The sequence below is a fragment of the Mytilus californianus genome, unplaced genomic scaffold (genome assembly GCF_021869535.1).
Source record: "Mytilus californianus isolate M0D057914Y unplaced genomic scaffold, xbMytCali1.0.p SCAF_12, whole genome shotgun sequence".
Classification (NCBI taxonomy): Eukaryota; Metazoa; Mollusca; class Bivalvia; order Mytilida; family Mytilidae; genus Mytilus; species Mytilus californianus.
In genome coordinates, this window is record NW_026262604.1 from 9,811,429 (window position 1) to 9,827,704 (window position 16,276).

At 31.7% G+C, this 16,276-nt stretch overlaps 1 protein-coding gene across 1 annotated transcript; it reads right to left on the minus strand.

Annotated features, from left to right (window-relative positions):
* Positions 1 to 4,859: 4,859 nt before the first annotated feature.
* Positions 4,860 to 15,773, minus strand: LOC127721341 (perlucin-like protein). Its single transcript, XM_052228096.1, has 4 exons — positions 15,740 to 15,773; positions 7,314 to 7,408; positions 6,120 to 6,198; positions 4,860 to 5,655 (listed from the first exon to the last, which is right to left on the minus strand). Exons 2-4 carry the CDS (start codon positions 7,395 to 7,397, stop codon positions 5,429 to 5,431), a joined length of 390 nt encoding a protein of 129 aa, XP_052084056.1. The 5' UTR covers positions 7,398 to 7,408; positions 15,740 to 15,773; the 3' UTR covers positions 4,860 to 5,428.
* Between the last annotated feature and the right edge of the window lie 503 nt (positions 15,774 to 16,276).

A 16,276-nucleotide genomic window follows, 5' to 3' on the forward strand; every position in this document is an offset into this window, starting at 1 on the left:
CAAAAATTCCGTAAAAATTATCTTTAGTAAAATGAATAAAGAATGACCACAAAATATGTAAAAATATCTAACAAATACAAATTCAACAAGCTCTATCGCACTAGAACATTTATGATGTAAAGCAATTTTGACAATTTTTTTGCCTCTATTTTAATATTTGCTTTAATCGACAAACGCCATACAAGGACCACTATAATGTTTGTTAGAATTTGTATCTAACCCATATACATCTTTTTATTACAATTTTATGTTGGTCAAAGGGTGTGGCCAATGATTTTCGAAAGGAAGTAGTCCATACAAATGCATATAAAACAGACTATGTGGCTAAAATACTTGTTAAATATCATACTTGGTTTGAACGAACAGCAGACAACAAAAGTGTTTGTTTATCTACATTTTCATATTTTATCTTCAACTGTTTCGGTACTTATACATCCTTCGGATTTCAAATGTTTGGCTTTGAGCGTTCCTGATGAAGATAAATCCAAAAAAGCGCTTCGGACGCATGAAATTATTAAACGTGTTGTTTTCTATTTTTTAGATCTGTTATACCAAAGATTGTTAGTAGCCAATTTAAGGCTTTTGGTGGCAATACTCCTTTTACATCGCTTCTTAAAGCTATATTGAAAACTTGGCGAGGTCACGTCTTTCTTTGAACGTAACTCTAAAAACAAGAACTTGTCATTGTTGGATACACTACTGGCAATACGAAATAGAAAGAATTGAACAGTTTGTACATAGTCGACTTTAAGTAAAATTATGAAAGGAAAGAAATAAGGCATACAATATCGAATATAAAAGTATGATTGTTGATTAATGTAACGCAACTAATAACCAATCAGTCGATTACAAATTCCAAGAAAAAAAATCAGTTTTTATCAGTTATATCCCGTCATCGAACATTAGTGCATGGTATTTCAACTTAGTTTTTTTTGGCATTTTAGGCTCAAATGTTTGAATTGGAGCACATGATTCAATGCGATAATCTCGTTTTATTTGGGTGTCTGACAATACATCAGTTACATTTACTGACTGGAGTCCTAGCCAGCCGGATAATTTGAGAAATGGTGAAGACTGTGTTCATTTTCAAAGCAGGTCTTGCAAATGGAATGACGCTCCATGTTCGGTGAAATTGGGATACATTTGTGAAAAACATTAAATTAAAAAATTGTCTGATGCTATAAAGAGAAATTAGTTGAATGTATTGAAAGTTGTTAATTATCTATAAAGTTCATGATACATCTGTACTTTCTTTTTTTTGCAAAACGAAACATTAATCATTGATCAGTAATATTTGAATTAAGAGGGGTTTTTTTTCAAATGAAAATGCTGATATTTCCAAAAAAATGCATAGGACATCCTCTTCCTCCTCCTCCTCCTCAACATCATTATCATCATCCTCGTCGTTCAAAAAATATGATTTTTCATATTTAAGGAAGACAAGTCATGTAAGGAAGACAAATTCAGAAAAGTAATTATACTGAATACTAACAATGGTAGAGAATAGTTATAGGGTTACAAACGAAAAACACCTATCATTTGACACTATTTCCATTGGATTCAGCGTCAAACAGTGTACAAACAGAAAAACAACCGATTAAGTATTAAATATAAATCAAAATGCATTTCTCCCAGGAAATTGCAAAGTGATATTTATAGTTTGTTCTTATGTTGTACTGTTTCACCTGTGTCCCAAGTTATGGTTAGGGTTGAGCGCCAGCAAAAATTTTTAAACAACGCCACAATCCTCATGTGCTGGTCCCAAGTCAGGAGCCTTTTAGTGGTTGTCTTTGGTTCATGTCTATCATATTTGTTTTTCGTAAATTATTTTTGTAATAAATAAGTTAGTTTTCTCAATAGAAATGCTTCATATTTTTCATGTCGGGGTCTTTGATAGCGGTCTATACGGTATGTGTGTTTTCCTCATTATTGAAGGCCGTATGCTTTCTTGTAATTGAATACATCTACTTTATTTGAACTTTGGTGGATAGATGTCTCATTGGCAATCAAACCTCATCTCCTTATTTTTATATTGTACCACAACATATAATCTATCGAACAGACCAGGTCTCTTTAATCAAATAAATCTATTATTAGATTTTAGTGACTTGACTCATGGTTTCAAACGACCTAAATTGCGCTGTCCGTTTCTGTTTCTAATATTTTAAAAACAAAATATGTGACTTTTCCTTCAAAATGAAAATAATTCGAATTTAATTAACAATATAATTATTTCTCATATGTTGTAACCAGAACCCTTATGGTTTCTCACGTCAACCGACGATTTTTATATATAGATTAAAGACTTTAACTCATATGTAATACGGTAGTTTTGATGTTTAAAAACAAGGATTTGTTTCATAGCCTCCAAAATGTACAGGGTGTAGTACTCGTATATATCTGTACAAGGTAATTGTTTCCTGTGCCACAATGTTATTTATGGAGAGTAAGATGAAGCAAAAGAAAAACGGCGGAAGGGACTTGCTAATATCGCAGTTGTTGAGTACCAACAAAAAGGGATGTACATTGGTGAAAATCCTGCCAAAATATACTCGATAAACTTTTTGATGCTTGAATTAACGCAGATTTATAGATCAGCGTTTTTATTTTGCTAGTTTAATATTCTCCTCTACTTTTTATCCTACTTATTTAAGTAAGTGCTTAAATGATCAGAATCGAATAATGCCAAAATTTGACGTTTAATAGCAAGCACAAAAAAAAACCACAGCGTCATTAAGCTTTAATATATTATGTGCATTGACACTATACTGTTTGTGTTAATATGTAAAAGAGGTAATGTGAGACTTCAACAGAAAATCAAGCATAAATCAACAAGGTCTTAAAATATTGATCAAAATGTTCTACGCTATACCTTAGGTTAGTGCTATTACTAAGAAAGTTTATGCCATAATGTAAATACATACTCAAATGAACGCAAACGTTGCGCCAAAAGCATAGCCGACAGCTTAAACTTTATTCAGTTTCAGATTGATATAGAAAATAAGGAGATGAAGTATGATTGCCAATGAAACAACTATTCACCAAAGTTCAAATAAAGTTGATGTAAGCAATTATAGGCAACCATACGGCCTTCAACACTGAGAAAAACCCATACCGTATAGTCGGTACAATGATATTATCTATTATGCAAGGGGTAAAATCTGAATATAATTATTTGATCTAGCGTGAGCTTAATGTAATCAAAAGGTTTTGTATTGATTTATAAAACAAAAACCTAATGTTGACTCACTAACGATACGTCAAACTTTGAAGAACATATCCATATATTATACTCAGTTAATTGGAGTTCTGATTTATCGATACAAACATGAAACTACCTCATACCAAATGAGATACGTTATTGTAGGTATACTTTGAAAATAAACTTTATATACTTTGAAAATTCACATAAAGATTTTCTACCCAAGGAATAGATTACCTTAGCTGTATTTGGCAAAACTTTTAGGAATTTCGGGTCCCCAATGCTCTTCAACTTCGTATTTCATTTGGCCTTATTAACTTTTTTTATTCGAGCGTCACTGATGAGTCTTTTTAACACGAAACGCGCGTCTTGCGTACAAAAAATCAATCCTTGTATCTATAATGAGTTTACTTCAACTTCTTTCATTGACGTCTTCTAGTATCTTGTGTTTAATTCGATAAAGTACATACTTAACAATTTGCACATGGATAGGAAATATCAAAGTCTGTGTGTGTGAATAGGATTAAATCTGGTGCAAATTACTCACATAATTTATAATAATTTTGTGTAATTATATTCTACGTTTATAATTCAGATATTGTTTAAAAAAATCTATATATAGTTCTAATTTTGACTTTACGTGGACTTGTTGTTTATTTTATATCCCTTGCGGTCATAAAACTTTTCACTAGTTTAGGCAGTTAAACATCTGTGGCTTTCAATATTTAAGTTAGAACTTTCCTACTGAAGGGAACTGAAAAATATGCGGTCATAACACAGTTATACAGTGTTAATGTTTTATTAATAACGAAGCTAAAATTTGTGAATAAATTCATTTTCGTGGGAACCAATTTTCGTGCATTTCGTGGATATTTGATTTTGTGCTTAACGAAGAGTGTGAAGTAAACTTATATTTCGTTGAAATTAATATTTGAGGTTTCCCTGTACTCACGAAATCATCGAAAATTGGTACCCCATAAATAATAATGAATCCATAGTAAGCACATGCAAAACATCTTTCACCGACTATTGTTAGTCACAATATACCCTTTTGAACAGTAATCATCAATATCTTTTAATTATATATAAAATGCCATTTTTTATGTTTCTGGCACTTGCTCTTAAATAACAGTTATCCAGTGAGGTCAAAACAAGTATGTGTTATGTGATAAACATTCCCTGTATAAACTACATGTCAGTCTTAATGTTATAGAATAATTTGCAGCAACTTGTTTATCATGTATTTTGTTTTGCAAACATATTGAAATCAGGACAATAAGCTTGTTTATGGGAATAGTGTCGTTATGTTTGCATTTTACTGTTTATGAATTGGGTGAATTTGATTTTCAATCGGACAAATCACGAATTTAAAATTGCCTAGATGTCTCAAAGTAAGAATAATGTGTCTTAAAACGTTAAGATAATATGCATATTGTAAACAATGATGTAATGTTTTTCGAAACCTTAAATTAGACAAATCTTTTGTTCGTCTATATTCAATGTTATAGGGAGAGTTTCTTATTTCACTAAAAACAAGGTCAGAGTTCAATCTCATTTCAAGTGTTATTGAGTTACATAAAGTCGTCTTGAACATTGGTTAAATGCGACATCTTTTATAAGAGTAACTTGTATAATAATCTAGTAAAACTTCTTCTTTGGTATTAAACATCTTGTAAATATATCTTACTCTTTGTTCATGTTCTTATAAATGTTATTATACATTCATTTTCTTTTTCTCCAAACAAATAATAAAATTCAGATAATATTTTGATGTATTTCTGAGATTTATTTATAGGATTTCTTTGTGTCTTAGAAAACTATCAACACTTATCGTAGATCTGTATTTATAACGATCGGGGTGATACAACTGCCTACGTTTAATCAAGGATATCACAGGTTAGCTGGTAAGTTATCCTGTTGACATTAAATATAAATGACAAGCTAATGTTTTGTAAAATCACCATTTAAAAAACTTTGAAAATGGTCTTAACAGATATAAAATGGCGCTACTTTTACGAACTTTTATTTGTTTAAGTGCTCTACTTTTTCTAATTTGATTTGTGTGTTCCTATTGTTTTGACTATCGAGCGCTATCAAAATTTCCAAAAAAGGACACACTCTTTTTCTTATAAGAGAGCGAATTAAACAACTGCTAAGCTATTGTCGCATTATTAACAGGGTGTAGTCCCTAAATATTCTACACAATTATATGATAGTACGTTTAGCTTAATGTTTCTCACAAATGTAAAAAGTTGTATATGAACATGGGGCATCATTCCATTTGCTTATATCCCCAGAAAAGAAATATGCACAGTCTTCTTTGTTGCCAGCATTGTTTGGTTTGCCAGGATTCCAATTAGTATAAGTAAGTGGTGTATTGTCAGCTTCCCATACAAAGCGTCCTTCTCGTACAGAATCGTGTGCTCCAATCCAAAAGTCACCTTGGCTCTTATCTTAAAATAAACATAATGATGTCAGAACTATTGTCATAGAAATTTGAGAACGAAGTAAGTAAATCGAGATGATAAAAATAATTCAGTTCATATGTTGCTACAAAATTATCGGTCTTACTTTTAAAAATATTCACTGTTTGCTTATATTCTTCATAATAATGGATTTCAAGCAATCTGATTTTAGCCTTATCGCAGCTAAATCATAATATTTTGAATAAAAACAACATAAATCGTGTTTTAACAAATTATCGATAATTGACCGAGAATGCGATAAGTCTTGTTTTAAAATATTCTATTACTTTAAATAGCTATGTATTTTCAGACTTTTCCTGTCAATTCATCAGTACCTTTTATTAAAAGGGGTAACATCTTATTTTATCAGATACAAAATTTAGACCAACAATATGGAAAATTATGAACAGTGTATAAAAGTATTTACTACTATAATAAAAAAAAATGCTTACTTATAAAGAATTTCAAGAACCAGTTTTCAAAGGCATTGTCAATTTTGACAAGAAATCCTCCCCTGTTACGACAATCAATCTACAAAATAAGTGCATTTAAATCCAGTTTAAGTGCTAAAAATAGTTAATTGTTATCAAAGGTATCAGGATTATAATTTAATACGCCAGACGCTTTTCGTCTACATAAGACTCATCAGTGACGCTCAGATCAAAATAGTTATAAAGCCAAACAAGTACAAAGTTGAAGAGCATTGAGGACCCAAAATTCCAAAAAGTTGTGCCAAAAACGGCTAAGGTTATCTATTCCTGGGATAAGAAAATCCTTAGTTTTTTGAAAAATTCTAAGTTTTGTAACAGGAAATTTATACAAATGACCATATAATTGATATTCATGTCAACAGCGAAGTGCTAATTAAGAAGTATTAATTATCTTCATTGCACCAACATGTATCGGACTAAATAACCAGCCAACTTTGTTTTTGAAAAAAACAAGGAAATATACTACCATGATTATAATTTGGTTTTATTTCTTGCATATTTATACAAAGTGTTAAAAATAATTTCAACTTAAAAGTGCAGTTAACTTTTATAGAAAAGTTATACTTTGCTCTCGATATCGACTAGATGAATTGTGTTCAGCAACAATAATAAGCAAGTCCGTTTTGGCGAGGTAATATTCGAGCTAATCAAATTCGTATTAAAAAAATAAATGGCATTACTTTTTAATACGCAATTCATTTGCAAAGTTAATATTGCTGCATTGTAAAGAGTTGCCATTGTCATATATTTTCGAGTACATTTTATTGCATCATGTCAACGACTGGAAATTCGTCTTTGGCTAGAATATTGATATACACTTATTTACATGCACTACGTTGCGATACTTGTTCGGTTTTATTGTACAACGTACTGTTCATTTCATTGTCAATTCGACGCTGATTGCCATGAAAAACGTGAATGGGTGAAAATACATATATCGAAGAACAAAATGGACAAATGTGATAAGCAACATGGAACATACGCTTATTTTGAATAGAAATGTATAAGTAGCGGAAGGGTGTGTCGGCAATCTGAAATTCGTACATTTTTTTCATTAACATCATGCAAATGTTTTAGTATCACGTGCTTGGCGTTCTCGTCTTATCTTTATAAAATATCAGTTCGTTTGCTAATATTTGATATAAATATGCATACCTTTGCATCATTCCATGTCTTCTTTGATTGTAATTGAAAGTAGTAACAACTATTCATTAACTGTTCCCATCCAGATCCACACATAACTGTAATAGCTAAAAAAGCACACATATTTCTATTTACGCATCAAATGAGAATATTATGGTTCTGTCCATCTTTAAAGGGAAACATGTATACAATACAAAAGAGTCAAGATCTGAAACCTGAGTTGATCAGACTACACAAACCAATAGAGCAGATATATGATGGTTGACCTTTGAATGTATGATACATGTGTACACTAGACTACACAAACCAATAGAGCAGATATATGATGGTTGACCTTTGAAGGTATGATACATGTCTACGACAGACTACAGATATATGATGGTTGACCTTTGAAGGTATGATACATGTCTACGACAGACTACAGATATATGATGGTTGACCTTTGAAGGTATGAAACATGTCTACGACAGACTACAGATATATGATGGTTGACCTTTGAAGGTATGATACATGTCTACGACAGACTACAGATATATGATGGTTGACCTTTGAAGGTATGATTCATGTCTACGACAGACTACAGATATATGATGGTTGACCTTTGAAGGTATGATACATGTCTACGACAGACTACAGATATATGATGGTTGACCTTTGAAGGTATGATACATGTCTACGACAGACTACAGATATATGATGGTTGACCTTTGAAGGTATGATACATGTCTACGACAGACTACACAAACCAATAGAGCAGATATATGATGGTTGACCTTTGAAGGTATGATACATGTGTACGACAGACTACACAAACCAATAGAGCAGATATATGATGGTTGACCTTGAAGGTATGATACATGTCTACGACAGACTACACAAACCAATAGAGCAGATATATGATGGTTGACTTTTGAATGTATGATACATGTCTACGACAGACTACACAAACCAATAGAGCAGATATATGATGGTTGACCTTTGAATGTATGATACATGTGTACACTAGACTACACAAAGTCTTGAATACGATAGATTTGCGAATTCGTTTGAAAGGGATCTCTCAGATTATATGTTGCTGGGTCGAAATGTTAAACGAATTAACTAGAAGACGATTCTTAAAGGGTAATTCAGATGAAAAAAATAAAATATGGATTTATTTGTTTCTAACATTTATAGGAAACCGGAATATAAATATTGTCTTACTGGCAGTCAGTTCGGTTCAATTTTAACAAAATAAGCGCTGGACACTGGTTCTCCGGTAAAGCGCCCAACGTCCGAGTAAAACAATGATAAAATATAAATTGCAGCAAAACTTGTAAATAAAGAACATGGAACATCCTCATAGTATATTCTATCCAACATATCAATTTCAGCATGTAATATGCTACCGTCAATTTGTAATGATCGAGAGAGTTTAGATGAAAAAATGCCAAAAAAATACATTTAACGTCATTTTATTTCCTTTGACGTCGTTATCTGATTTTCGTCGTTATCGTGATTTTCAATACCGAAAATGCTAAAAACTTTGAAATCATTATTTTTACGGTGTTTTGTTATCTTTATTAATTCTCAAAAACTTTTATGTGCGTTTTTCTTGTGAGTTGAAATTAACACAAATTAAGGTGATAATCTTCCTGTGGACTGTTTGCTTGTGAACTAGTACGCCAAAAAAAATCGACTCAGCGTGTTGGTCTTGTACAAAGCAGAATAAATATTAATATCGTATTAACATGCTTTCGACCCGAATATGCATATAATTCGCGCCTCCTCCCCTCCCCCTCCTCCTCCTTCACCTCACCATCATCATCATCATCATCTAGTTTGCCAATCTGTGTTACCATGAATTATCATTGATGTGGTCATATTTATAAATATTTTCAAAATGCACAAGAATGGCGTATAATGCATTCATCCCTTGCTTTGAATAGTTTGAATAACTAAGAATTTTCTTTTGTAGACGAAACACAACCCTTGAATCTTTGATAGGTTACTTCCTTTGATATTCAATAATACTTTTTTCCTTGGTATCGGAAATTAGAAATGTTAATATAGGAGAGTGATGAGACGTGTTTATATCAGATCAAAGGATTAAACGAATCACTTTTATTGATAATGTTTAAAGTTATTACAATACTGCAATTTTAGAGGAATAATGATTGATTGATTGTTGTTTTCTGAACGTACAGTGGCAGATATTTCATGCAGAATTATGACCGAGAGAAGAATTTTCAAACAATAAATAAGATATTCCATGCGTTGTCGTTAAAAAAGAATTTAAAAAAACCCAAAGTTAACACTTATAAAAATAAACAAAACCATGACGAGAGTGAGACGACAAAAACAACAACAAACAGCGAAAAATAAAATATAAAAACATTTTCTATAGATTTTTTATTCATAGTAGGCAACCCTCTTTGTTGGTTGGTTGCAGCAAATTAATCTCACCGACTTTAATTTTAAAAGAGACCACTAAAAACGACCAACTAAACAGCTTCTCCTTGTAGATACTTTTATACTAGTAGTATAATGATTTGATTTGTTTTGGTGTTTTAACGCCACTTTTAAGCGCCGCCTTTGGGCTGTTTCGTGGCGGCCAGTTTCTATTTGTAGAGGAAGCCGGAGTGCCCGGAGAAAACTACCGACCTTCGATAGGAAAACTGACAATCCTAGTAAATTAAGATTGGAGTCGAGTGCACCCGCACGAGCGAGGTTCGAACTCACAACCTCAGTGTTGACTCGCTAGTGATTACAGTAGTAACTACTTAGACCACTCGGCCACCGAGGCCCAGTAGTATTATGTATCCTATTCCGCTTGAATATCTGATATTTATTTGAAATAACCCAAGATATATGAGGTGGTTTATAGAATAGAAAATAATGCCCCCCCCCCCCCCCCCCCTCCTTAAAAAATAAAGAATGAAGAAAAATAGGCAATCAAATAAAGAATAGAAAATAATGGGGTGTAATTAAAATAATTGTATAAACATTATAAGAATAAGGTAAAGAAAATACTGATTTCAGTAATAAATAATTTACAGAATAATGAAACTTTGCTTTTTTTGCATATCAAATTTATTATTGATAATTGACAATAGACAAGTAGATCATTTGGAATGAAATGTTGAACTGGTCGTAATCGGAAATGGTTTATTGAAATAAGCGATGCAAATTATATACATTCATAAGCATCGGTATTTTTCTCCAAAATCACGATCTTGCACGAGTTAACGTATCATTTCGTTCCAAAGCTCTATTTTGGATTTATCTTCATCATTTACGCCCAGCGCCGAATATTTGAAAGCCAAGGATGTAAAAGAACAGAAAGAGTTGATGAGCCATATGACCAAAAAGGACATAAAAAAAAATAGCCAAATCATTCGAAGATTAACTTTGCCCGATGGAGTTGAAACCTTAGTTTCTTTATAATTTCAAAATTTATCAATGGATAATTAAAGGGAATTGAAAGGAATTGCAGAAATAAAACGGCTCTTTCGTCGACATAATTCCTGCATCTTCAGTTTCATATTTATAAGATCCATAACTCATTATAATTAAAAAAAAAACAAACAATTTAATGGTAAGGGTTGGAAGACTGATGCTTGAGAACGGATGACATTGTCTTAGATTTTTTGGGGGTATTTTTTGTACCAATAAATGTTAAATATATTTTAATATTCTCCAAAACAATTGATTAATAGGCAATGATTTAATATTTTGTTGGACAGTAGGGCAATCAAGGATAAAATCTAGTTCTGGTGATTGAATTTTTAGTCTCTATCGGATTTCAGATTTCTCTTAATGTCGGTTAACTACCGGTACTGTCTCTGTTATAAAACTGAATGCAGCTTCTCAGTACTAGTACCTCATATGACTAACAAAATATGATCAAATATACATCATGTCAACTTAACTTCTGTTTATTATCAAAGATATCCAAATTATCACGAAGAAATTGAAATGGTCTTTTTCTCCCCCGTTTGGTTTTAATCAGATATTCAGATATTAATCAAAATTGTAAATGGTATCATTTGTGCAGTACAGTGACAGATTTTAAAAAAATGGGGTTGGGGTGCGGGGTAGTGTCGTCATACGTATGTCGTTGATACAGACAAGAAGATTTATCATGTCAATATTATGATACAACAGGAAATTTTCATATGCAGGATCTGAACACAAGAATTTTACAGAATAATCATATTTCTTACTGAATAGAGAAAAATGGCCTACAGAATTACAGAATACAGAAATGTAGACCCCCCTCCCCTAATCCAGACCGTCATATATATTATATTGTGACGGATAGTTTTGTTGATCTATTTAAAAAGTAAAATCACAAAAATACTGAACTCCGAGGAAAATTCAAAAGGAAAGTCCCTTATCAAATGACAAAATCAAATGATAAAACACATCAAACGAATGGACAACAACTGTCATATTCCTGACTTGGTACAGGCATTTTCAAATGTAGAAAATGGTGGATTGAACCTGGTTTTATAGCACTAAACCTCTCACTTGTATGACAGTCGCATCAAATTTCATTATATCGTTTATTTATTATTTAACTGTTTTAATTTTCGAAAAGAATTTTTGTACAAGGTGTTGTTAATAACTGTAACGGACAATATATACCATACCCTCTCAGCCGACGTCGTAATTTCATTTAAATGAAAGAAAGTATTTAAAAGCTTGTTTCCCTGTGCAACATGATATAAAACTCATTAAGCAGAGCAATTTTAATGGCTACTTGCATAATTTTTAAATCGTATTAAATTCGGTATCAAATTTATATTAATAATAAACGTTACATATCTTGAATATTGAAAACAGGTTAAAATTATGTACTTGCATTAATATTGATATGTATCATAATTTATATTTAGTAGTAAATACAGAAGTTTTGAATATTTGATAAATAGCCAGCTGTTTAATCCGTATCGCTCAACTTTGATGCGCACCCATTATCACATGTCTACCCTTTATCGCACCCCTATTTGGATTTCTCATTTATGACAGTAGTGATTCTGACTAAATTTACACGAAGTCCGATGTTTGTTAAACTAGATTTTTATATTTTAAAACCGCACATTTTACTCACCAGTCTCAAAGTAGTCTCTTATTTATTACAGTAAACTTGTTATTAAATTGTTGGTTTATTGTTGCTATTTTTTTATGAACATGTTTTATTCAGAATGTGTTTTATATAGTACAACATTACTAAAGGAGGATAAAAAGAACTGAATGAACTACCATACAAAACACAAACAAACAAAAAATACAATAAGCAAAATATTTCTATGGACAACAGGACCTAAATTGAAAGGTAACCCAATAAGCAGTTCCTATATATGATAAAACTTTTAAAACATGGCAAAAAAGAATAAATCTGAAGGTAACCCAGGTGCTTTAGATCAGTAAGCAGTTCCTACATACTCTCCTGTTTAAATCTGTTATAAAGCGTATACATGGCAAAATCCGTATCACATGCCGTATCATCCCTCTGGCTGATGTTGGTATCTCGGGATGATACGGCATGTGATACGGATTTTGCCATGTATTATTCTCTATAAAATCATCCGGTTCGTTTTTTTTCTAGGTCTGAGAAAAAAGCAACTGTGTTACACTAAAACAATTGATTAATAAAAATTGTCACATGGTGTCTTCTTATATCTATAATTACAATGTATGTTATTGATCTGTAAGCTATATATTCGCCATCCGTAATAATTATCTAATATGTTTATTTGGCATGCCATACTCGATAGAAGTGCGGACGTGATAGAAAGCACTCTTTACCAAAACGTCAACGGAGATTACATTCCACGGAGGTTACATTTCGAAGATTAATACGTATACATCTGAAGATAGAATTTGTACTAAGGGACTTATCATTTTTTACCTGGGAGGGGGGGGGGGGGGCTGGTTATTTTGAAATCATAAATACAAATTTTCTTGATCCCCCCCATAATATTTCACTATTTTTATTTGATCCCCCCTGTAAAAACATTTAAAAAATGTGACCCCCCCTCTATTAAACATGCCAAAATTTTAACATGCAAATCACTTATCATGTTATTTCAAGGAAATATTGAAAATGAAATATTCTCAGTGGATTGAATCCCAAAACTTATTTGAGGGAAAATTGCCTTGAAATAGGGCTCTCCCATTGCATGAGGCCTCTTCCATGAATATTAGTAGGTAGAGCAAGCCAGTGCTTTGAGTAGCTTTTTCTGATTTTTTTTTCTAATTTCCTATATTGGGCTATTAAAGAAAACTTGATTCTGAGTAACTCTGTAAAAATATACATTAAAAAGTAAACTTTTTGAAACAGTAACAACACATTATTTATATGTCCCTCTCTTGAACGCTGCTTAAACTTAAGTTTTACGTATGGCCTTATTGAAACCTCCATTGAGTCGCTAAACTTTTATATGGATAGTTCATGCTTTCAGCTTGAACAATTCAATTACTCATTTATTGTCACAGTTCATTCATAAATGTGTGATAGTAACCTCAAATTTTTGATTTATTAGCCTAAAAAGTACAAGTTTTGAGGGAGTGAGAGGTATAAATGGACCCAAAGGGCTCTTGTAATGAAAACAAAAGATACATTGGCAATAATGCTTGTTAATTTAGTGATCGACGTGAGTAAAATATAACAACTAATTTATTCGGATTATGAAGCACCTATGCATTTTATATAGGACAAAATGACACAAAATGGCACTTTCCTACATCACCAAAGTCTTGTGGTATCTTACTTAATTGTATATGAATGGTGTTAAAAATATCTTTCAATTTGACTGCTGTAATGTTCTTCTTGACATTTTGTCTCTTGAAGTATGTGAACTTCTTATTTCCAAGTGCAAAAAATATTGATCCCCCGACTTTGAATTTATAAAAAAAATTGAACCCCCCTTGTCCACATACAGAAAAAAAAAACTTGATCCCCCCTGCATTTTGACCCCCCCCCCCCCTTCCCAGATGAAAAATGATGAGTCCCTAAAATTAAATGTTGACAACGATATCGATCTGTTGGATGTAAAATTTATTTTTAAAATAGGTGTTTGTTTAGAATAGACCATTCCACGGAGATCACATGCTTAACAAATCTCTGCAGTTTTCAACTTTGTTTAGTTTTTCAGACTGATATGATTTGGAATAAATGACCATTGTTATAAACAAAATTATTTATGTAATCTTATAGTCAAATTTAACTCAAATCACACTCAATGTTGTGCTTAATATTTTGTCCTGCTTGGTCTTTTTTCCGTTAACGGAAATTACAGGTTTACGAAAAAAATATTTTGACGGCCGGTGTACCGATCACTATCGTTGTGCAACATGTACTAAACTTTATAAAAATTAAAAATATAGATAATAAAGAAATATAAAAATCTCAGATATAAGTATAACAAGCTACGGATATATATAACTCGAAGTCGTTAGTTTTGCTTTCTTACGGTGGGACAAATTAACGTCATAAAATTAGCGCTTTAACGGAGAACCAGTGTGAAACGTTATGGATGTATTATTGGCTTGGAAGTCAATTATTCAAACTCATTTAAATACTATGTATTCTGCAATTTGTTTGAACCTTAACTCGAGGTGGCTTGCGCATGTGTTTAGTTTGTTGAGTGAGTAGCATCAAAAGGATGTCAACATTGAAAACGAAACAAGAGAGCCACTAGAAAACTTTATTTCGTTGACTGAACTAGCCTACAAAAAAATAGTTCTTATAAAGAAAGAATGATGATATACATATTTTTTAAAACTTATTACATGTATTCAGACAGATCTAAAAAAACATCAATATACCTTTGAACGTGTTTGTTTTTTTTTTATCAGTTGGTTTATTTATTAGTTATATGCATGTATTAATCAGGTCATATTACAATCGGAGGTTATGTTGATGGTTAGTTTGATGACGTCTAGTCTAGAATACACATGAAGCGCAGTGTTGTTATTACGAGTTCATTTTTCTATTGAACTCTATGCAATTGGAATACACATTTAATCAAGTTATGACGTTTGTCCAACAATCATTGATATAATTCTGATTTGTTGGTTACTGTCACACTGACGTTTATCCAACACTCATTGATATAATTCTGAGTTGTTGGATTACTGTCACACTGATGTTTTTCTCAAACTTATTGTTTTCAATCTGAATTGTAAAGTTACTTTCATACTGACGTGTTCAGCACTCCTTGATAGAATTTTGAGTTGTTTGATAACTGTCATATTGCCTTTTGCATACAATTATTGATAGAAATCCGAGTTGGTCGGTTACTGTCACACTGACTTTTATTCAATACTCATTAATATATAGGAACATTCTAGTTTCATCATGAAAAGCTTTGGATGTTACCGTTTCTAATTGATTACAATCAAGAATTTAACAGTTCTATATTTATTGACATGATAGTGTATTTAGATACCTGATTCTCCAGGGCTTCCTTTTTCACCCTTTTGTCCTCGTTCTCCTGCAATTGATAGTAAGAGTAACCCATTTATACATTATTTAGAAATTAAGGTTTCAACTCAACCAGGCAAAGTTTACTTTAGATGGCTTTTTCTATATCTGGGTTTCTTCTCGTAGATTTCTGTGAAACATAAATAGCATCCCAAAAGAGTCGTACTCACGTGCAACATAACATATGTACATTATGTTTAATAAAAAGTATATAATTTGTAATCAATATTTTGTTTGGTCTACAATAATTAGTCAACATCATTGTATGTTCACTTTCACATTTTATGTATACAAACTATGTAATGAAAAAAAGACATTCCCCAATATATGTTCACATATAACTTTTGTAAATATTTATGAATTCACATCGTAATATGGATTTAAACTGTACTTAAAACTTTCAATGTAATTGTTCATAAAATAACGTGTATTAATAAAGATTATAATATTGCTACATTTATTCAGATCATTCTATATCATCAAGTTTCTGTTTTACTTGTTC

Excerpts from the sequence above, each read along its gene's own strand:
- LOC127721341 (XM_052228096.1), bottom strand. The coding sequence starts at position 7,397 with ATGTGTGGATCTGGATGGGAACAGTTAATGAATAGTTGTTACTACTTT. Across the intron at positions 6,199-7,313 it reads AGACATGGAATGATGCAAAG|ATTGATTGTCGTAACAGGGG; the intron begins GTATGCATATTT and ends CTTATTTTGTAG. Across the intron at positions 5,656-6,119 it reads GTTCTTGAAATTCTTTATAA|ATAAGAGCCAAGGTGACTTT; the intron begins GTAAGCATTTTT and ends GTTTATTTTAAG.